Below are 23,350 nucleotides of genomic sequence, written 5' to 3'. Positions count from 1 at the left end.
AATACAAAAATTAGCCAGGCATGGTGGCATGTGCCTGTAGTTCCAGCTGTTTGGGAGTCTGAGGCAGGAGGACTGGTTGAGCCCTGGCATTTGAGGCTACAGTGAACAATGTTCATGTCACTGCATTCTGGGTGCAGTCTGGGTGACAGAGCGAGATGCTGTTTAAAAAAAAATTTTTTTTCTTTGTTATATTAATTACCAAGGCATAGTGAAACCAACTAAGCCACTTTTCTGTACTCAAGATTGCAATTTTGGCCGGGCGAGGTGGCTCACCCCTGTAATCACAGCATTTTGGGAGGCCAAGGTGAGAGGATCACTTGAGGCCAGGAGTTTGAGACCAGCCTGGACAACATAGTGAGACCCCATCTCTACAAAAAATACAAAAATTAGGTGGGCATTGTGGCGCATAGGAGGAGGCTGAGGTGGGAGGATCACTTGAACCTGGGAGTTCAAGGTGGCAGTGAGCCAAGATTGCACCACTGCACTCCAGCCTGGGAGACAGCGAGACTCTGTCTCATGTAAAAAAAAAAAAAAAAAATTTGAAAGGATTGCAGTTTCTATTTTTTTTTTTTTTTTTTGAGACGGAGTCTCGCTCTGTCGCCCAGGCTGGAGTGCAGTGGCCGGATCTCAGCTAACTGCAAGCTCCGCCTCCTGGGTTTACGCCATTCTCCTGCCTCAGCGTCCAGAGTAGCTGGGACTACAGGTGCCCGCCACCTCGCCCGGCTAGTTTTTCGTATTTTTTAGTAGAGACGGGGTTTCACCGTGTTAGCCAGGATGGTCTCGATCTCCTGACCTCGTGATCCGCCCGTCTCAGCCTCCCAAAGTGCTGGGATTACAGGCTTGAGCCACCGCGCCCGGCCCCTGCAGTTTCTATTTTTAACATACTATAAACTGATCTAAAGGAGTGATTGAAGTTTTATGCCCTGCCTTCTTTTTTTTTTTTTTTTTTTTGAGACAGAGTCTTGCTCTGTCGCCTAGGCTGGAGTGCAGTGGCGCAATCTCGGCTCACTGCAAGCTCCGCCTCCCGGGTTCACGCCATTCTCCTGCCTCAGCCTCCTGAGTAGCTGGGACTACAGGCGCCCGCCACCGCGCCCGGCTAATTTTTTGTATTTTTAGTAGAAACGGGGTTTCACCGTGGTCTCGATCTCCTGACCTTGTGATCCGCCCGCCTCGGCCTCCCAAAGTGCTGGGATTACAGGCGTGAGCCACCGCGCCCGGCCCTGCCTTCTAATAAAGACAGTAGTAGTGTGATTAGTAAATCCTCCAAGAACAAAGTTTCTTTATTAAAGTTAGCCTGGGGTTTCTGAGGCAGAAGGTTTATAATAAATCTCATTGTTGTATTGTTGATGGTTTAGCAGGTAGAGGTAGGAATAGGGACAGTTCCTTAGCATAGTCCTTTTTCAGATTCACCAGGTCTTTGGCCCTGTTGAAGAAAGGGCCAGAAACCTAGGTTTTGAGTTGTTTAACATCTAGGAGTTGAAGACAAGTCACCTAAGCAGCTTCATGCCTTGGGATTGGGAGCCTCCTTTCACTGGGGAGTTAGAGGATAAGAACATTCTCTGCTGGGCGTGGTGGCTCATGCCTGTAATCCCAGTGTTTTGGGAAGCTAAGGTGGGAGGATGGCACGATCCCCGGAGTTTGAGACCAGCCTGGGCGATATGGTGAAACCTCGTCTCTACAAAAAATTAAAAGACAAAAATTAGCCCTGTGTGGTGGCACGCACCTATAGTCCCAGCTACTTGGGAGGCTGAGGTGGGAGGATTGCTTGAGCTCAAGAAGTAGAGGTTACGTGGAGCTGAGATCACACCACTGCACTTCAGCCTGAGTGACACAGCAAGACCCTATTGTTGTATTAAAAAAAAAAAAAAGAGTATTCTCTACTTAGGACCTAACAAATTATTTGTACGTGATGACAAGCTTCTGACTGAAAAATCGGTTGTTGGATTGCACCGTCATTAACAAAATGCTATGGCATATCTTTAAAAATTAGAAGTTAGAATAATTTTCTTCTGCCTACAGATAGAATTGAGAGGATATAAATTAATAATTTATTAAAGGTATTGTTATTTATGTTCAATAGTTCTTCACTGGAACAAGAAAAGAAAACTGAAAAGCCATTGACTCCAGTCCAGACAAGAGAGTAAGTATTTTATTTTATTTTTGAATATATTCTGTTGCTACATTTTTTAAATGAGATCAAATGGTGCTTCCTGTTATAGTCGAATTACATTTGACTGGGGTCAGGCACAGTGGCTCACTCCTGTAATCTCAGCACTTTGCGGAACCAAGATGGGAGGATTGCCCAAAGCCAGGGGTTGAGACCAGCCTGAGCGTCATAGTGACATTTTGTCTCTACAAAAAATGTAAAAATAAGCTGTACATGGTGGTGTGTACATGTAGTCCTAGTTATTCAGGAGGCTGAGGTGGGAGGATCGCTCGAGCCCACACGTTCAAGGCTGTAGTGAGCTATGATCATGCCACTGCATTCCAGCCTGGGTGACAGAGCAAGACTTTGTCTCTTAAAAAAAAATTACATTTGGTTGGACTTTTGTTTTGGTAATTTTAAAATTTTAATTTAATTTTTGAGACAGGGTATTGCTGTGTCACCCAGGCTGGAGTGCAGTGGTGTGAACACAGCTCACTGCAGCCTTGACCTCCTGGGCTCAAGTGATCCTCCTGCCTCAGCCTCCTGAGTAGCCGGGAGTATAGGTGTGTGCCGCCATGTTTGGCTAAATTTTTTTTTTTTTTTTTTTTTGAGATGGAGTCTCGCTCTGTCGCCAGGCTTGAGTGCAGTGGTGCGATCTCGGCTCACTGCAGCCTCTGCCTCCTGGGTTCAAGTGATTCTGCTGCCTCAGCCTCCCGAGCAGCTGGGACTACAGCTGTGCGCCACCATGCCCAGCTAATTTTTGTATTAGTAGAGATGGGGTTTCACCATGTTGGTCAGGATGGTCTCCATCTCTTGACCTCGTGATCCACCTGCCTTGGCCTCCCAAAGTGCTGGGATTACAGGCATGAGCCACCACGCCTGGCTCAAGAAGTCTTTTTTTTTTTTTTTTTTGAGATGGAGTCTTGCTCTGTAGCCCGGGCTGGAGTGCAGTGGCCGGATCTCAGCTCACTGCAAGCTCCGCCTCCCGGGTTTACGCCATTCTCCTGCCTCAGCCTCCGGAGTAGCTGGGACTACAGGCGCCCGCCACCTCGCCCGGCTAGTTTTTTGTATTTTTAGTAGAGACGGGGTTTCACGGTGTTAGCCAGGATGGTCTCGATCTCCTGACCTCGTGATCCGCCTGTCTTGGCCTCCCAAAGTGCTGGGATTACAGGCTTGAGCCACCGCGCCCGGCCTGCTCAAGAAGTCTTTACTCTCTTTTAAAATGAAGAGAAACAAGCAGGACATGGTGGTTCAGGCTTGTAATCCTAGCACTTTTGGAGGCCAAGGCAGGAAGATCACTTGAGGCCAGGAGTTGAGATAAAACTTGAGAAAATCCTCTAATTGTGTCCTTAACAACACATACTGTTTTCATTTGGATTATAGGAAAAGTTGGAAATAGCTAGAAGGTTGAGTTTGTAATCATTTATTTTAAGTTTTATACTATTCAGGGACTACTTTTCATGCCTTTGTGAATTAACTCATCTTTATATCTGGTAGGCAAGAAGGTAAGAGTACTGCTAATGCTGAAGATAATGAAATGGAAGAAGAGACAGATGATGGGCCATTACTGGTTCCTCGAGTAAAAGTGGCAGAAGATGGCTCTATTATTTTGGATGAAGAAAGGTATTTAAAAAAGAGAGAAAGTGAGATTTTAATTATATGAGAACAAACATGCTTTGTCTAGTGAAAGAGGTCCTCTTTCTATATCGGCCTTTGTCACTTAGACCTTGACATTTATATTTGCATAATGAATATTGTAAATGGAAAAGTGGGTTAGATTAATTTATAAATTTTAGTAATTTTTATAACTCTTTTGTATGAGAAGATGCCCTTTCTCCTATTAACCTAACACCATTGTTTTATCATCTTTACTGGTCATTGAGTCAGGCTGTTGAACTAATCATATGCTGTCTTCCACTGAGGATAAATTTCTAAGATTGACACAGTCTTGAAGTCAATATTCAGGTTCTCATATTATTAACATATCCTGATGTGTGGTGATAACTGATGGATATACAGTGAAATGTAGGTTTAACGTATTTTATGATTTTTGTTATGGTGCGGTATAATTCATCTTCTGGTTTAATTTCTGTTATAACATTAAATTTCTCACATTGGGCATCGTGGAATTTAGTTGTTTTAAGGGTATTTTTTTTTTTAAAGTGATAAATTAGTAAGTAAATAAATAGAGCAATGGAAGGTCTTTGAATGTTTAGCTAGTGAAAAATAATTTTACAGCATTTACATTCTATAATTAAACATAAATATAATACTAATAATAGTTGTTTTTGTGTGCTGTTTTCCATTAGTTTGTAATGATGATTTTACTGGTCATTAAATAGTTAGAGCATGTTTAACTGCTTTGTCTGCAGGAATGTAAAAAATAAAGTGCTTATGTTTTTCAAAATTTCCATTGATTCCAGCACAGTAATACATATTGAATATCAAAGACTTGTGGAAATCAATAATACAAATACCTTTTTATAATACGTAGCCCAAAGATTTTTTTTTTTTTTTTTTTTTGAGACGGAGTCTCGCTCTGTCGCCCAGGCTGGAGTGCAGTGGCCGGATCTCAGCTCACTGCAAGCTCCGCCTCCCGGGTTCACGCCATTCTCCTGCCTCAGCCTCCCGAGTAGCTGGGACTACAGGCGCCCGCCACCTCGCCCGGCTAGTTTTTTGTATTTTTTAGTAGAGACGGGGTTTCACCGTGTTAGCCAGGATAGTCTCGATCTCCTGACCTCGTGATCTACCCGTCTCGGCCTCCCAAAGTGCTGGGATTACAGGCTTGAGCCACCGCGCCCGGCCCCAAAGATATTTTTTAAATATATTGCTGTTATGGAGTTTGAAAATGAGTTGACACTTCTTTCTACTCTCTTGGAATCACATTTTAGGTAAAACTTAGCAGATGCTTGGAAAATACCCATATTTCACATAAATATTATACTTTTGATATGATTGCCATGCTAAACCTCAAAATGTAACTATTTACATCTCATTTACTATTTGTTTCCTTGTTTTTAGTATAGCTCTATTTAAAAATGTATTTATTTCAGTTTAACTGTAGAAGTTTTAAGAACGAAAGGCCCTTGTGTTGTTGAAGAAAATGACCCCATATTTGAGCGCGGTTCTACAACTACATACTCCAGCTTTAGGAAAAATTATTACTCTAAGCCATGGTCAAACAAAGGTAACTAATTTTCATTTAAAAATGTGTAAGTTCTTTATTTGAAATGAAGTGACTGTTTCGGAATTAAATCAGTTCTCCCCTAAGTAAATAAAATGCAGACTACCATTTTATTCCAGCTAATTTTATTATTGACACCTCTATCTTATGCCCTCCATGGAATGGTATCTCTGACTTTATCTTACAAATCTTTAAAAAAATTTTATTTTTTATAGCAGCTGGGTCTCAGCCAGGTGCAGTGGCTTACACCTGTAATTCCTGCACTTTGGGAGGTTGAGGCAGGAGGATCACTTGAGGTCAGGAGTTTGAGACCAACTTGGGCAACAAAGCAAGACCTCATCTCTACAAAAAAATTTAAAAAAAAAATTAGAAAGTAGAGATAGGGTCTTGATGATTGCAGAGGCTGGAGTGCAGTGAAACGATCATAGCTAACTGCAGCCTGGACTCCTGGGCTCATGTGATCTTCCTGCCTCAGCCTTCCAGAGCAGCTGGCACTACAGGCGTGTGCCACCATACCCAGCTAATTTTTGGGATTTTTTTTTTTTTTTTTTGAGATGGAGTTACCCTCTTTTTGCCCAGGCTGGAGTGCAGTGGTGCGATCTCGACTCACTGCAACCTCTGCCTCCTGGGTTCAAGTGATTCTTCTGCCTCACCTTCCCAAGTAGCTGGGATTACAGGCACCTGCCACCAACCCCAGCTAATTTTTGTACTTTTAGTAGAGATGGGGTTTTACCATGTTGGTCAGGCTGGTCTCAAACTCCTGACCTCAGGTGATCTGCCCGCCTTGGCCTCCCAAAGTGCTGGGATTACAGGCAGGAGCCACCACACCTGACCTGTTTTTTGGATTTTTTGAAGAAATAAGGTCTCAATATGTTGCCCAGTCTGGTCTCCAATGCCTGGGCTCAAGCGATCCTCGTGCCTTTGCCTCCCAAAGTGTTGAGATTACAGATGTGAGCCATTGTGCCCTGCCCAGAATCTGTTCTTTCTTTTTTTTCTTTTTAAGTTTCTTTTAGTCACTGTTGTGCTTAAGGAAATATTTTTTAAGAGTTAACTTTATAGTCATTTTGACTGGAATGTTCCTCTCTGTCAAATCTCTGTACAACAAATACCATTTAAGTCAAAATTAACAATACAATATTTCCTTTTTTTTTTTTGAGATGGAGTTTTGCTGTTGTCGCCTAGGCTGGAGTGCAGTGCTGCGATTTCGGCTCACTGCAACCTCTGCCTCCTGGGTTCAAGCGATTCTTCTGCCTCAGCCTCTTGAGCAGCTGGTATTACAGGTGCCTGCCACCATGCCCAGCTCATTTTTGTGTTTTTAGTAGAGATGGGGTTTCACCATGTTGGCCAGACTGGTCTCGAACTCCTGACCTCAGGTGATCCGCCTGCCTCAGCCTCCCAAAGTGCTGGGATTACAGGCGTAAGCCACTGTGCTTGGCCAACAATACAATATTTCTAATGTGAATAATGTTCTACCTCAGATAATACTGTATAATAAAGTTTCTATAGATAAATATTATGCTGTTAAAAATCTGTTGCATGTTGGCACTTACTATTTTTATTTTAAAAACAGCAGTTTTGGGGAAAAATTCAAACAGCAGAATATAGAGTAAAAAGATTCTATACTTCCCATCTTTCATTTCCCTGTTCCTATTCTCCTGAGGTGTAACTTCTGTTAATGGTTTCTTTTTTTGAGACAGAGTCTCACTCTGTCACCCAGGCTGGAGTGCAGTGGTGGGATCTTGGCTCACTGCAACCTCCACCTCCTGGGTTCAAGTGATTCTCCTTCCTCAGCCTCCCGAGTAGCTGGGATTACAGGCATATGTCACCATGCCCAGCTAATTTCTGTGTTTTTAGTAGAGACGGGATTTCACTGTGTTGGCCAGGATGGTCTGGAACTCCTGACCTCAACCGATGTGCCCGCTTTGGCCTCCCATAGTGCTGGTATTTACAAGCGTGAGCCAACATGCCTGGCCTCTTCTGTATTTTTCTAGCTACTTTCTTTATATACTGCTTAGCACATCTTAGTTGCTTACGTAGTGTAACCCTATCCTGACTATGACTCATAGTTTTCTTCAGAGCACTTCGAATAAAATCAGCTAGGCAGAATGAATGTCTTAAAAAAAAAAAATCCAGCTGCTTTTGTATGATTTCTTTTTCTTTCTTTTTTTTTTTTTTTGAGGTGGAGTCTTGCTCTTTTTGCCCAGGCTGGAGTGCAGTGGTGCCATCTCAGCTCACTGTAACCTCCACCTCCCGGATTCAAGCTATTCTTCTGCCTCAGCCTCCCCAGTAGCTGGGATTACAGGTGCACGCCACCATGCCCGGCTCATTTTTTTTAAATTTTTGGTAGAGACGGGGTTTCACCATGTTGGCCTGGCTGGTCTTGAACTCTTTTTTTTTTTTTTTTTTGAGATGGAGTTTCACTTTCGTTGCCCAGGTTGGGGTGCAATGGCGCAATCTTGGCTCACCACAATCTCTGCCTCCTGGGTTCAAGCGATTCTTCTGCCTCAGCCTCCCATGTAGCTGGAATTACAGTCATGTGCCACCATGCCCGGCTAATTTTGTATTTTTAGTAGAGATGGGGTTTCTCCATGTTGGTCAGGCTGGTCTCAAACTCCCGACCTCAGGTGACCCACCCGCCTCAGCCTCCCAAAGTGCTATGATTACAGGCATGAGCCACTGTGACCAGCCCTGATCTCCAACTCTTGTCCTCAAATGATCTGCCCGCCTTGGCCTCCCAGAGTTCTGGGATTGCAGGCGTGAGTCACCATGCCCAGCCTATGATTTCTTATACTGAAAAGTTTTTATTTATAATAAGGTGTTTTTAGGTATTCCATGGGGATCTTTCTAGTAAAATTAAGTACTGTCAAATTTTGTAAGATTTCTTTTCTCTGAAATATTGGTAGGATTAATTTTCAGTCATTCTAAATCTTTTATTTTCACAGAAACAGATATGTTTTTTTTAGCCATCAGCATGGTAGGAACTGACTTTTCTATGATCGGACAACTTTTTCCTCACAGAGCAAGGATAGAAATTAAGGTAAAGTAAACCCATCACATTTGTTGATTGGAAAGAGACCAAACATTACAAATGTTAGTAGTATTATTTGTTTACCTTTGGTTTAAATCTCAGTTCATCTTTTTTTTTTTCCATTGAGACAGAGTTTCACTTTGTTGCTCAGGAGTGCGATGGCACTATCTCAGCTCACTGCAACCTCTGCCTCCGGGTTCAAGCAATTCTCGTGCCTCAGCGTGTCACGTAGCTGGTATTACAGGCGCTTGCCACCACGCCCGGCTGATTTTTTTTGTGTTTTAGTAGAGACGGGGTTTCACCATGTTGCCCAGGCTGCTCTCAAACTCCCGAGCTCAGGTAATCCCCCCATCTTGGCCTCCCAAAGTGCTAGGGTTACAGGCAAGAGCCTCTGCTCCCAGCCCATCTTTTTTTTTTTTAAAAAAAACTGTTATGATGTTTTTGTTACATTTGTCCCTCTTTATTGATTGAAAAGTAATATTTATGAGTTCTTATTTGGGTACAATCTTCTTTATGTTAGTTTTGTGTTTTCTTATTTATATCTACTAATAAAAACGCACTGCAACTAAGATATAGAAGAGTTATATAATGAAAAGAGAAAATAAATGTACCAGAGTACCTTGGTTAAGGGTAGCTTTTTTTTTTTGGAGATGGAGTCTCGCTCTGTTGCCCAGGTGGAGTGCAGTGGTGTGATCTCGGCTCACTGCAACCTCTGCCTCCTAAATTCAAGTGATTCTCCTACCTCAGCCTCCCTAGTAGCTGGGATTACAGGCGCACACCGCCATGCCCAGCTAATTTTTGTATTTTTTGTAGAGGGAGTTTCACCGTGTTGGTCAGCCTGGTCTCGAACTCTTGACCTCTGGTGATTCACCCGCCTCGGCTTCCCACCAAGTGCTGGAATTATAGGCATGAGCCATCATGCCCGGCCAAGGGTAGCTTTTTGAACACAAAATGTATTTCAGAATTTCCTAGGAAAGCTTAAAGAGAAGAAATCTGAGTTTACACAGTTCTCATTTTCTGATCCACTGCTTTCCTAGGCCCCCTTAACTCTGGGACAACCAGTGGCACTAATAACAACAGTGATGTCAGTTACAGCTATTATATGCCCCAGAGGATGAGCTGTCTCTGTTTTTTAGTTTCTTTGCTTGAGAAACTTATATAAGTTTTCTGGGTTTAAGCTCATTTGAGTGTCATCACACTATGTTGCCATAATGCATTCTTAATTGATAGTGAGATCTTTACCCAACCATGGGCTTTTTCTTTCGTTTCTCATCCATGTCATGTTCATTACATTAATAAAAGGAACCATTAGGATGGTATGTTTTTTCCTCTAGAACTAAATTAGGCATGGATTGTCTGGGGACATTACATAAGGGGCATTGTACAGTGTAATGAAATAGTCTTGTATTTCTGCAAGAGATGAGGAACTGTTTATATTCTTTACGTTCATTTTCTGATGTTGATCTTTGATAAAAGAACAAAATGTTAAAATTCTGTGAAGGCTAGAAATTGTCTACAATTGGAGCTCTCTGCTGATCTGAGTAATTAATTATAAATTTGTCACTGGGCTATTTGTCTCAAAAATCATGTAGATTCTTTTCCTGAAAGGTTACTATGGCTCTAGCAGGTCATTGGGTAAAGTGTAGAAAAGTAAGAGTAGGCCGGGCGCGGTGGCTCAAGCCTGTAATCCCAGCACTTTGGGAGGCCGAGACGGGCGGATCACGAGTTCAGGAGATCGAGACCATCCTGGCTAACACGGTGAAACCCCGTCTCTACTAAAATACAAAAAAAATTAGCCGGGCGAGGTGGCGGGCGCCTGTACTCCCAGCTACTCGGGAGGCTGAGGCAGGAGAATGGCGTGAACCCGGGAGGCGGGGCTTGCAGTGAGCTGAGATCCGGCCACTGCACTCCAGCCTGGGCAACAGAGCTAGACTCCGTCTCAAAAAAAAAAAAAAAAAAAAAAAAAAGAAAAGTAAGAGTAGGCCGGGCATGGTGGCTCACACCTGTAATCCTAGCACTTTGGGAGGCCGAGGCAGGTGGATCACCTGAGGTCAGGAGTCCAAGACCAGCCAGGCCAACATGGTGAAATCCTGTCTCTACTAAAAATACAAAAATTAGCCATAAGCATGGTGGCGCATACCTGTAATCCCAGCTACTCAGGAGGCTGAGGAAGGAGAATCGCCTGAACCCAGGAGGTGGAGGTTGCCGTGAGCCGAGATTGCGCCACTGCTCTCCAGTCTGCGCAATGGGAGTAAGACTCCATCTCAAAAATGAGAATAGACTATATTTGAAGCTACTGAATTACATTACATTGATTTTCAAATATTGGACTGATGTTGTATTCCTGTATAAGCTCCATTTGGTCATAGTGTATTTTTCTGTGTTGTTCTGTTTTGCTACATTTTCTTGAGAATATTTTTGCTACTTTGTTCATGAGGGATACTGATTTGTAATTTTCCTTTACAAAGTCTGTCCTATTTTGATATAAGGCTTATACTGGTCACAGAAATTGAGCTGGAAAGTGCTCCCTCTTCTATTTTATGAAATAATTTGTTGAAGATTAGTATTATTTTGTCTTTAACATTTGATAGAATTTACCTGTGAAACTATTTGATTCTGTAGTTTTCTTTGGAGGAAGGGTTTATTTTATAAATTTACTCTTTCATTGATAATTTGTATTTTTCCTCTCTCTCTCTCTGTTTTTTTTTTTTTTTTTTTTTTTTTTTTTTTTTTTTTTTTTTTTTGGAGACAGGGTCTCAGTCTGTCACCCAGGCTGGAGTGCAGTGGCGCTATCATAGCTCACTACAGCCTCAACCTCCTGGGCTTGAGTGATCCTCCCACCTCAGCCTCCTGAGTAGCTGGGACTACAGGCATGTGCTGCAATGCCCAGCTAGTTTTTTGTATTTTTTGGAGAGACTGGGTTTTGCCATGTTGCTCAGGCTGGTTTGGAACTCCTGGGCTCAAGTGATCTGCCTACTTTGGCCTCCCAAAGTTCTGGAATGACAGGTGTGAGCCATTTCTCCCAGCCTCCTTAATAAACCAACTTTTCTTAATGTCAGTTTTAAATTTCCAATTGTTTGTGTGTTGTTATTGATTTTTTTTTTTTACTGTTTAGCACTTCCATTTACTTTTTGTAAATTTACCGTTCAGCACTTCCATTTACTGTGTTTGTTTTTCTAGCTTCTTAAGATGAACACTTAAAGCATTGATTTTAAAGCCTTCTTTTCTAAAGTAGACATTTACAGCTATACATTTCCTTTTTGTTTTTGAGACGGAGCCTCGCTCTGTCACCCAGGCTGGAGTGCAGTGGCGGATCTCAGCTCACTGCAAGCTCTGCCTCCTGGGTTCACACCATTCTCCTGCCTCAGCCTCCCAAGTAGCTGGAACTACAGGTGCCCGCCACCACGCCCGGCTGATTTTTTGTATTTTTAGTAGAGATGGGGTTTCACTGTGTTAGCCAGGATGGTCTCCATCTCCTGACCTCATGATACGCCCACCTTGGCCTCCCGAAGTGCTGGGATTACAGTCATGAGCCACCGTGCCCAGCCTGTACATTTCCTTTTAAGCATCACTAGAGCTGTGTCCCACAAATTTTGATTTTTTTTCTTTTCTTTTTTTTTTTTTTTTTGAGACAGTCTTGCTCTGTTGCCCAGGCTGGAGTGCAATGGCATGATCTTGGCTGACTGCAAACTCCACCTCCCAGGCTCAAGCAATCCTCCTGCCTTAGCCTCCCAAGAAGTTGCGACTATAGGTGTGCACTACTATGCTCAGCTAACTTTTGCATTTTTTTGTACAGATGAGTTTTCACCAGGTTGCTCAGGCGAGTTTCTGACTTCTGAGCTTGGCCAGGCATGGTGGCTCATGCCTGTAATCCCAACACTTTGGGAGGCTGAGGTGGGTGGGTCACTTGAGGTCAGGAGTCCAAGACCAGCCTGGCCAACATGATGAAACCCCACTTCTACTAAAATCTAAAAATTAGTCAGGTGTGGTAGCAAGCTCTTATAGTCCTAGCTACTCGGAAGGCTGAGGCAAGAGAATTGCTTGAACCCGGGAGCGAGAGGTTGCAGTGAGCCAAAATTGCATCACTGCACTCCAGCATAGGTGACAGAGCAAGACTCTGTCTCAAAAAAAAAAAAAAAAAAACAAACAACTCTTGAGCTCAAGGCAGATCCTCCTGCCTCGGACTCCCGAAGTGCTGGTATTGTAGGCATGAGCCACTGTGCCTGGCCCGATGTTGTTACTGTTCAGTTAAAAATATTTTCTAGTTTCCCCTGTGATTTCTTCCTTTACTTCTCAGTTATTTAAAAGTTGGTTGCTTAATTTCTAAGCATCTGGGATGTAAGTTTTTATTTTATTTTTTGAGACAGAGCCTGGCTCTGTTTCCCAGAGTGGAGTGCTATGGTGCGACCTTGGCTCACTGCAACCTTTGCCTCCTTGCCACAAACCATCCTCCCACCTTATCCTCCCAAGTAGCTGGGACTATAGGTGTGTGCCACCAAGTCCAGCTAACTTTTTTTTTTTTTTTTTTTTGTAGAGATGAGGTTTTGCTATGTTGCCCAGGCTGGTCTTGAACTTCTGGGCTCAAGTGATCTGCCTGCCTTGGCTTCCCAGAGTGCTGGGATTACAGGCATGAGCCACTGTGCCGGGCCTAAATATCTTATTGTTTCCTAACCTAATTTTATTGTGTATGTTGATATAATTTGTAATTTAATATTTTTAAAATATATTGATTTATTTTAAAATTTAGCATATTAAAAAATGAAATTTAGCATATTTCCATCTTGGTATGTGTTTCCAGTGTACTTGAAGTTAATGTGTATTCTACAGTTGTTGGATGTGGTGGTATCTAGTTCTGTCAGTTACTAAGAGAGGAATTAAAATCTCCAACCATGACTGTGGATGTATTTCTGTTTAGATCTATCAGTTTTTACTTTGTGTATGTTAAAGTTGGTTTGTTGGATGTTGACATTTAGCATGCTGATGAATTTATTCTTTTACCTTTAGGAAATGTTTATTTTTGTTTATTTAGAGACTGGGGTCTCACTATGTTGCCCAGACTGGAGTGCAGTGGCTATTTATAGGGATGATTGCAGCCTCAGTCTCTTGGGCTCAAAAGATCCTCCTGCCTCAGCCTCCTGAATAGCTGGCACTACAAATGTGTGTCACAGTGCCGGGCTCCTGCGTGGTTGTGTTTTTTTAAATTATTGTTACAGAGATGGAGTCTCACTTTGTTGCTCAGGTTGATCTCAAACTCTTGGGCTCAAGCAGTCCTCTCACCTCGGATTCCCAAAGTGTTGGAATTACAGGTGTGAGCCATCCTGACTGGTCCATGAATTTGTTTTTTAATTGTTTCTTTAACCTGTGTCTTCACATTGTAAGTACACATTTTATAGACTACATAGTTGGGTCATCCTGGTTTTTTTGTTTGTTTTGTTTTGTTTGTTTATTTGTTTTAACCTTGTCAAGGGGCCAGGCTAATCTTGACTGTATTGTTCCAGTTTTAGTATATATCCTACTGAATGGAGCATAGGTCATGCTTTTTTATCTAGTCTGAAATCCTCTGCCCTTTTTTTTTTCCCAGGAAGAACTATGTAAATTTTCTAGTAAACATTCTTAGAAAAGCATTACTTTACTGTATATCTTACTGATTTATAAGAAATAACATCAGCCTTAAAAAAACTAGGAAAAAAGATACAGATAATTAAACTTACATGAAAATGGAAAATTATAACAAAAGACTGAGCTTTATACATTTAGTTAAATTAATGAGATTATAATTTAAAAGCTGCATCTGAAAACAAACTTCATTTAATCAACAGCAGTGTTTTATGACTCAAATATACTGAATTTTTTTTTAAAAGAAGGAAACCCACTTTGAAACCATGTTTATTTTAAAACTAGACCTGGGTCAGATGCAGTGGCTCACGACTGTAATCCCAGCCCTTTGGGAGGCTGAGGTGGATGGATCACTTGAGGTTGGAAGTTTGAGACCAGCCTGGCCAACATGGTAAAACCCCATCTCTGCTAAAAATACAAAAATTAGCTGGGTGTGATGGCTTGTGCCTGTAATCCCAGCTTTTTGAGAGGCTGAGGCATGAGAATCACTTGAACCTGGGAGGCGGAGATTGCAGTGAACTCAGATAGTGCCACTACGCTCTAGCCTGGGCAACAGAGCGACACCCTGTCTCAAAAAAAAAAAAAAAAAAAAAAAAAAAAAAAATTGGCCTGTATTCAGCTTAGATTTTTTCCTCCCAGGCTCTGATCATATTTATTTTATTTTGATTTAGGAAGAAAATACTGTTTCTGATGGTATGAAAGGCAAAATTTAAAAGTTTTATGTGTGTTTTTTTTGTAATCCTAGTATGGAATTTTTTCCTTCTCTTTTTTCTCTTCTCTTCTGTTCTCTTCTCTTTCTTTCCTTTCTTTTTGGAAGTCTTGCTCTTTTTCTCAGCCTAGAGTGCAGTTGCGTGATCTTGTCTCACTGCAACCTCCGTCTCCTGGGTTCAAGTGATTCTCCTGCCTCAGCCTCCTGAGTAGCTGGGATTTCAGGTGCCTGCCACCATGCCTGGCTAATTTTTGCATTTTTATTAGAGACAGGGTTTCACCATGTTGGCCAGGATGGTCTAAAATTCCTGACTTCAAGTGATCCACCTGGCTTGGCCTCCCAAAGTGCTGGGATTACAGGCATGAGCCACCATGCCTGGCCCCCACTATAAAATTTTAAGAATTATTAATTATTACTGATTAAGGTTATTAAATGCATAACACTAATTACTTGCCAGCTGTTGGTAGTCTTTTTCTTCTCTAGTTCATCCAGGGAACTCTTAAATTACATCTTCAGCAGAATAATCCTTAAATGTACTTTAATTTTTTTTGAGACAGGGCCTTGCTCTGTTACATAGCATGAAGTGCATGGGCATGATTACGGCTTACTGCAGCCTCTATCTCGGCTCACTGCAGCCTCTTATCTCCTGGGCGCAAATGATCTTCCCACCTCAGCTTCCTAGGTAGCTGGGACTACAGCACATGCCACTATGCTCGGCTAATTAAATTTTTTTTTTTTGTAGAGACTAAGTCTCACTACATTGCCCAGGCTGGTTTTGAACTCCTTGACTCGAGTGATCCTCTTGCCTCGCCCTCCCAAAGTGTTGGGATTACAGGCATGAGCCACTGTGCCTGGCCCTTCAGTGTACTTCATAAGCAAAATGGGAGCTTTTGTTTGGATTTTACTGTTCCTAATTTTATTCTGAAACTCAGTTTTACTCCAGGCCATAAATAACGTATTAACTTTGTAATGCACAGTTGTATCCAATTCAGCAAAACAGTAGTTCATCATCAGGCTGTGTTCACCCAGAGGTTAGGAAAACCAGGATTCGTCACACCTTTTAAAACAAATCTATCTCATGTTATTTGCCAATGTGTAGTTTCAGCCTAAATTCTGACAATGTAATTATATAGATTCGTATCTGTGAGATGAGATATCTTGATTTTCAAAAGGAGCCAAAGGGAGTTCCTCACAGCTTGCCTTTGCCTGGCTGAAGCTGAAAACTTTGTAACTTCATATTGCCAGTGATTTTCCCTTTGCCTTGAAGGAAGGCGAACTGAGGATTCATTTTACCAGTTCAATCACTAAAGCAAGTAAGTCTTAGTCAGTATTTGTGATTGTGTGGTCAGCTTTCTCATCTGAGTTGGAAAGCACCGATCCTTTGCTGTTATTTACATCCACCGCTAGGTGGCTTCTTTACCCCCTAGGCCATGCGTTCTTCACCTTCAAGGCAAAAATGCTACCGATTTTCTTCACAATCTGTCTGCTTTCCTCTTCAGGCTTCCTCTAAATCTCTTTAAACACAAGATTTGCCTTAAATCCATTCCCTGTAAAGCTGGCTGGAGCAGCCTCAATTTGATGAGTTCTAAAAGAACTGGCAGCTTTGAGAAAGCACATCTCGTAAAGTGTTAAAACCCCGGCTTCTCCAAGGCCTAAATTATGCTGCACAGCCACCTTTGCACCAGGAGCTTGCCTCTTCCCAGCTTCCTTTCTCAGCTGCTAGCAAAGTTCAGCACACTGAACCAGCTGTTTATTGGTTTATTATAAAGGATATTGTAAGGGATGCAGATGAAGGATTCATAGAGTAAGGTCTGGAAGGGTCTTGAATGCAGGCACTTCTGTCCTGGAGGAGTTGAGGTGCACTGACCTCCCAGCACCTGGTTGCATTCACCAACCGTGAAGCTCCTGAAAATCTCAGCCTTTTATTTGCTTGTTTTTTCAGTAGCCCCAAAGAACATGGCCAGCTTTGCCTTTTTTTCCCTTTTTTTTTTTTTTTTTTTTTTAAGACAGAGTCTCGCTCTGTCATCCAGACTGGAGTACAGTGATGTGATCTCAGTTCACTGCATCCTCTGCCTCCCAGGTTCAAGCCATTCTCCTGCTTCAGCCTCCTGAGTAGCTTGGAATTACAGGCGCGTGCCACCACGCCCAGTTAATTTTTTTTTTTAACTAGAGATGGAGTTTTGCTATGTTGGCCAGGCTCGTCTTGAACTTCCTTACTTCAAGTGGTCTGCCTACCTCAGCTTCCCAAAGTGCTGGGATTATAGGCGTGAGCCACTGCGCCCAGTCTCTTTTCCCTTTCCTTTCCTTTTTTTTTTTTTTTGAGACAGGGTCTTTGTTGCCCAGGCTGGAGTGCAGCGGTGTAACCATGGTTCGCTGCAGCCATGGCTTCTTGGACTCAAGCAATCCTCCTACCTCAGCCTCCTGGACCACAGGTGTGCGCTACCGTGCTTGACTAAATTTTTTATTTTTTGTAGATAAGAGATCTTACTATGTTGCCCAGGGTTGTCTCAAATTCCTGGGTTCAAGCAGTCCTCCTGCTTCAGCCTCTCAAAGTGCTGGCATTACAGGCATGAGACACTGTACTTAGCCCTATATATCTTTAAATTCACTTTACAATGAACTTATAATAGTTTAATGAGGCAGCTGGTCCAAGTGTACTGGTGTTTATAACTAAATGATCTCAACTGATTACAGAATTGTTTCTTTTTTAATATTAAAATTTTTAAAAAACCAGCTGACCCATGTTCAGATAAATTTCTTCTTTTCGGGTTTTTTTTTTTAGTACAGGGTCTCACTCTCTGTTGCCCAGGCTGGAGTGCAGTGGCATGATTGTGGCTACCTGCAGCTTCAACCTCCTGAGCTCAAGTGATCCCTCCATCTCAGCATCCCAAGTGCCCAAGTACAGGCATATGTCACTATGCCCACCCAATTTTTGTATTTTTTTGGTAGAGATGGGGTTTTGCTATGTTGCCCAGGCTGGTCTCAAACTCCTGGGCTCAAGCAGTCTGCTGCCTTGGCCTCCCAGAGTGCAGGGATTGCAGGCTGAGCCACCATACATGGCCCAGATAAATTTCTTTTACCCTACTCTACTTCCACTGCTTTACTTGACTAGCCTTAAAAACAAAAATAAACAGCTGGGTGCGGTGGCTCATGCCTGTAATCCCAGCACTTTGGGAGGCTGAGGCAGGCAGATCACCTGAGGTTGGGAGTTCGAGACCAGGCTGACCAACATGGAGAAACTCTGTCTCTACTAAAAATACAAAATTAGCCAGGCATGGTGGCACATGCCTGTAATCCCAGCTACTCGGAGGGCTGAGGCAAGAGAATCAGTTGAACCTTGGAGGTAGAGGTTGCGATGGCTGAAATCATGCTATTGGACTCCAGCCTGGGTAACGAGAGAGAAACTCTGTCTCAAAAACAAAAACAAACAAACAAAAAACCAGCTTTCCTTCTCTGTATATAGATATATGGGTTTTTTGTCTTTTAAGGAAATTGAGTAGAAAAACTAGTTTTTAACATTTAACTATATATTTACCATTTTTGATGTTTTCATTTCTTCCTGTAGGTCTGAATGACAGGTCTACTGTTGAAAAATTTTCTGAGCTTTCATTTTTCTGAATGTTTTTATTTCAGCCTTATTTTTGAATGATATATTTTGCTGGTTTGACGGTTTTTTTTTTTTTTGTCTTTTAAAGATATCATTCTGTTTTCTCTTGGCTTTCAGTGTTTCTGATGAAAAGTTGACAGTAATCATATCGTTCTTGCCCCCATATATGATTAATTGTACTTCTCTGGCTGTTTTCAGGATTTCTTTCTTTCTTTTTTTTTTTTTTTTTTTTTAGTATTCAGCTGTATGATGATGATATGCCTAGCTTTAGTTTTGAGTTTGCTGAGCTTCTTGCATCTTTCCCTGTATTTGGGAAATTTTAAATTACTTCTTTTAATAGTTTCTCTGTTTAATTCTCTCGTTCTGGAACTCCACCAACATAGTTTACCCCAAGTGACATTCTACAGGTTACCAAAGCTCTGACCACCTTTTTCCAATCTTTTTTCCTTCATTTCAGTGTTGATAGTTTCTATTGTCATAGCATCAAGTTCACTGACCCTGTCTTTTATCTTCAGTCTGCTGTTAAGCCCATTTAGTGAATATTTTGTTTCTGATACTATATTTCTTATTTCTGTAATTTCCACCTGGGTTTGCTTTATTTTTATTTTATTTTATTTTTTGAGACGGAGTCTCGCTCTGTCGCCCAGGCTGGAGTGCAGTGGCATGATCTCAGCTCACTGCTAGCTCTGCCTCCCGGGTTTATACCATTCTTCTGCCTCAACCTCCTGAGTAGCTGGGACTACAGGTGCCCACCACCACGCCCGGCTAATTTTTTTTTTAACTTTATGGAGATGGGGTTTCACCATGTTAGCCAGGATGATCTTGATCTCCTGACCTTGTGATCCACCTGCCTCGGCCTCCCAAAGTGCTGGAATTACAGGCGTGAGCCACCACGCCTGGCCTCCTCCTGGCTATTTTTTATAGTTTCTGTTCCTCTGCTGAGATTTCCCCATCACTTCACTATACTTTCCTCTAAATCCTCAAACATCTGTATAATTAATGGATCCTTTAACTTTTTTGTCTGTTCATTCTAATATCTAGATCACATTGAGATCTGTTAATTTTTTTCTTTTTATTCTGAGTCTGCTTGCCAGGGAATGGGATCGTGCTATTGTGACTTTTCCTTTTCTTTTCCTATCACATTTTCCTATCTTTTCTCATGTCATGTGGGTTTTAAAAAACAATTAATTTTTTGGTCTCTGTCATGGGTTTGTTTGTTTGTTTGTTTTTGTTTGAGACAGAGTCTTGCTCTGTCACCCAGTCTGGAGTATGGTGGCATGATCATGGCTCACTGCAACCTCTGCCACCCAGGTTCAAGTGATTCTCCTGCCTGAGCCTCCTGAGTAGCTGGGACTATAGGTATGCACCACCATGCCTGGCTAATTTTTTTTTCTTTTTTTTTTTTTTTTGAGACAGAGTCTCACTCTGTCGTCAGGCTGGAGTGCAGTGGCGCTGTCTCAACTCACTGCAACCTCTGTCTCCTGGGTTCAGGTGATTCTCCTGCCTCAGCCTCCTGAGTAGCTGGGACTACAGGCATGTGCCACCATGCCCAGCTAATTTTTTTTTTTTTTTTTTTTGTATTTTTAGTAGAGATGGGGTTTTACTATGTTGGTCAGGATGGTCTCAATCTCTTGACCTTGTGACCCACCCGCCTTGGCCTCCCAAAGTGCTGGGATTACAGGTGTGAGCCACCGTGCCCAGCTTAATTTTTATATTTTTAGTAGAGATGGGGTTTCATCATGTTGGCCAGGCTGGTCTCGAACTCCTGACCTCAAGTGATCCACCTACCTTGGCCTCCCAAAGTGCTGGGATTATAGGCGTGAGCCATTGTGCCCAACCATTTTTTTTGTTTTGAAATGGAATCTCGCTCTGTTGCCCAGGCTGGAGTTCAGTAGCATGATCTCAGCTCACTGTAACCTCTGCCTGCTGGGTTCAGGTGATTCTTCTGCCTCAGCCTCCCAAGTTGGGATTACAGGTGCACACCACCATGCCTGACTAATTTTTGTATTTTTAGCAGAGATGTGGTTTCACCATGTTGGCTAGGCTGGTCTTGAACTTGTGACCTCAAGTGATCCTTGACCTCCTGACCTCAAGTGACCTCAGCCTCCCAAAGTGCCAGGATTATAAGGAGTGAACCACCATACCCGGCCAGCCATGAGTTTTTTTGAAATTGCATACTGGGCTGGGCGCGGTTGCTCATGCCTGTAATGCCAGCACTTTGGGAGGCCAAGGCAGTTGGATCACGAGGTCAGCAGATCGAGACCATCCTGGCTAACACGGAAACCCCGTCTCTACTAAAAATACAAAAAATTAGCTGGGCGTGGTGGCATGCGCCTGTAGTCCCAGCTCCTCGGGAGGCTGAGGCAGGAGAATGGCGTGAACTCGGGAGGTGGAGGTTGTAGTGAGCCGAGATTGCGCCACTGCACTCTGGCCTGGGAGACAGAGCAAGACTCTGTCTCAAAAAAAAAAAAAAAAAGGAAATTGCATACCAGACATTGTGAATGATGTGTTATATAGTGTCTGGATTATGTTTTTTCTTTTGTTTTAAAGAGCATTGGGGCCAGGTGCGGTGGTTCACACCTCTAATCCCAGTACTTTGGGAGGCTGAGATGAGAGGATTGCTTGAGCCCAGAAGTTCAAAACCAGACTGAGCAACATGGCAAGATTCCATCTCTACAAAAACAAAACAAAACAAAACAAAAAAACGCCAGGCGTGGTGGCACACGCAATTCAGGAGGCTGAGGCAAGAGGATTGCTTGAGCCTGGGAGGTCAAGGCTGCAGTGAGCTGTGATCACACCACTGCACTCCAGTCTGGAAGACAGCAAGACTCTGTTTCAATAAACAAAACAAAATAAAAAATAGTGTTGACTTTTGTTCTGGAAAGTCGTTAATTTACTGCTGACCTCTTTGTTCCTGTTAAGGCTTGGCTTAAAGCTTTGTTGAGGCAGATCTAGACTGGTCTTTAATCTAGGACATCCTTTCTCCAATGGGATTTCTTGTCTGATTTACAGAAAATAATTTGAGTTACTATTATATTATTCTTTTTCCAGAACAGTCTCACGGTAGGCATGAGTTATTATTTTCTAAGTTCTCTAAGGATGGTTATACTAATACTATACTGTAAATAGATAAATGAGAGAAGGGAATGCATTGCATACAGTGGCTGCTTTAATGCATTAGTACTTCATTCTCATGCTACATCCCTGGTAGAGAAAGGCTACTCTAGGGTATCGTCTTTATCTCTGATGATGACCTTTCTGGTGTCTGAGGTGAATGTATTTGGGTGTTAGTGAGGTCTTTCCATTAGGATGCACCTGAACTCTGTTGTTGTATGGTGTTTTGTGACTTTTAGCATCTTGCTTCTGCTCTCATCCCTTTAGCAGCTGTTCTCTTTTAGGCCTTATATTCTGGACATATGCAACCCATACTTAGGCCAAGGTACCATGGAGTACTTCCACCTAGGCATGTGAGGTGCCCCTCACAGTTCCTTTTTAGAACTATGCTCCTAAAGATTCCCTACTTCTGCAGCCTTAGTTGGATTGCTGTACCCTGTTTAGCCTTCACCTCCCTTTCCTTGGTTGGGAAATTGAGCCCAGGCAGAGAGCCAAGGTAAACATGAGCACATCTTGTCTGTTTTTCTTCTCTCCATGATTGTAGTCTTGCTCTGACTACTGTCCTTTGCTTGAAAATAATTGATGTATATATTTTGTCAGTGTTAAAAGTCATTCGTGGTAGAGTTGGATATTATCCATAATGAGTTACTTTGTCAGGGCCAGTAGTGGAAATTATGGGATTTATTTTGTGATCATGGAATTTGACCTGTTACTGGTTCTTACCTATGAAATCAATAACTAGTTTCAATACATTCTTCGAGAAAGTTTTAAATTGTTTTGAATTATATTACCAATTAAGTACAATATGAGGTAGCACTGTTTTAGAATTAAATGCCTGAAACCTATTGATGTTTCTTTTAGGACATTTAATTTAATGTTTATAGCCAGTCACTTTTTGTGGAGGTAACATTTGTTAACTTTTGAGGAAATGTTTAAATAACAGTATGATCTTTTAAGGTAGAAATAAGATTATCTTTGAAAACTTCTGTATTGGTAATAAGTTTTGTGAAGAAAAATAAAGAAAAGAATGGGAAAGAAGGGCAACCTGTACATTAAAAGATGTTAATGTCATATCAGGTTTTAAAAATGTGGGTAAGGCTAAACTATAGCATCTAAGAGTACACACTTGGGTCATAAGCAATAAGGAAATACAAGAAAGTGATTGCTTTACAAGTCATATTAGTGGTTAAGTTCTTTTGAAGGGAGGAAGGGGGCATGAAGTACTTCCTTTGTTTTATGTGATATTCTCTCTCTCCCTCTCTCTTTTTTTTTTTTTCCAATAAAAAGCTTTATTTTTTGCTTTTAGTAAAAACTTGTAGATCACTGACGTATAGATGGGAAACATTGGCTAACTGTTTCCTCTCCTACGATGTGTGTATCTTCAGACACATCTTCAGACACAAACTTATGCCCTCAGTCTTCCTAATGACCTTAGGATGGATTGAGCCTTAAGCCTTAAACATCTCCCTCTTAATGGAAGTAATCTGGTAGTAAACTGAGGACAGGGATTTTTGGGGCTGAGAAAAACGTGATGAAATGTGCCTTAATATATAGAAGGTTGTCAAGATAAACTTGGCCTGCTTCAAAATTTCACTTGTTTCTCTATAGTCTTCTCTCCATGCCACTTGAAATATATTAGAACGATGATGTCAGAGGCTTAACCTGATACGAATACTTAATTTTTTAAAAGTTAATACCAGTTACCTTAATCATAGGTTTGATCTGCTTCTGTGTATGTTGACTTTATGTTTTTCTGTCCTTTGTAAATCCAGCTTTCATTGCTGATTCATGCTATTGGTAATGAGAATCAAGAAGCTCAGTAAAAATCTTTCATCCTTATTTTTAAAAAGCCAAAGGTTTAAGTAACTTGCCTATTGGCAAAGACATATTAAGTAGAGAACAGTATGTTATTCCTAAGAGTTTCATTTTAATGCTTACTGCATTTA

At 41.9% G+C, this 23,350-nt stretch overlaps 1 protein-coding gene and 1 pseudogene across 7 annotated transcripts in view; one reads left to right on the top strand and one right to left on the bottom strand.

Moving 5' to 3' along the window:
• Positions 1 to 23,350, top strand: part of LOC105475183 (BDP1 general transcription factor IIIB subunit) — a 115,178-nt gene that overhangs the window by 6,259 nt on the left and 85,569 nt on the right. For all 7 annotated transcript variants that reach the window (XR_011624935.1, XR_011624937.1, XR_011624936.1 and 4 more), the window contains exons 4-7: positions 2,081 to 2,140; positions 3,644 to 3,769; positions 5,200 to 5,333; positions 8,273 to 8,367. Coding sequence is in view for 3 of the 7 variants with exons in the window: in XM_071098832.1 (XP_070954933.1) it covers positions 2,081 to 2,140; positions 3,644 to 3,769; positions 5,200 to 5,333; positions 8,273 to 8,367 (415 nt within the window). In the remaining 4 variants the exon portion in view is untranslated. The remainder of the gene's footprint in view (positions 1 to 2,080; positions 2,141 to 3,643; positions 3,770 to 5,199; positions 5,334 to 8,272; positions 8,368 to 23,350) is intronic.
• LOC105475182 (sterol carrier protein 2 pseudogene) lies at positions 15,873 to 16,300 on the bottom strand (annotated as a pseudogene).

The sequence above is a fragment of the Macaca nemestrina genome, chromosome 6 (assembly GCF_043159975.1).
Source record: "Macaca nemestrina isolate mMacNem1 chromosome 6, mMacNem.hap1, whole genome shotgun sequence".
Classification (NCBI taxonomy): domain Eukaryota; kingdom Metazoa; phylum Chordata; class Mammalia; order Primates; family Cercopithecidae; genus Macaca; species Macaca nemestrina.
The sequence above is the reverse complement of the archived record's forward strand: the minus strand, read 5'-3'. Positions and strand labels throughout refer to the sequence as shown.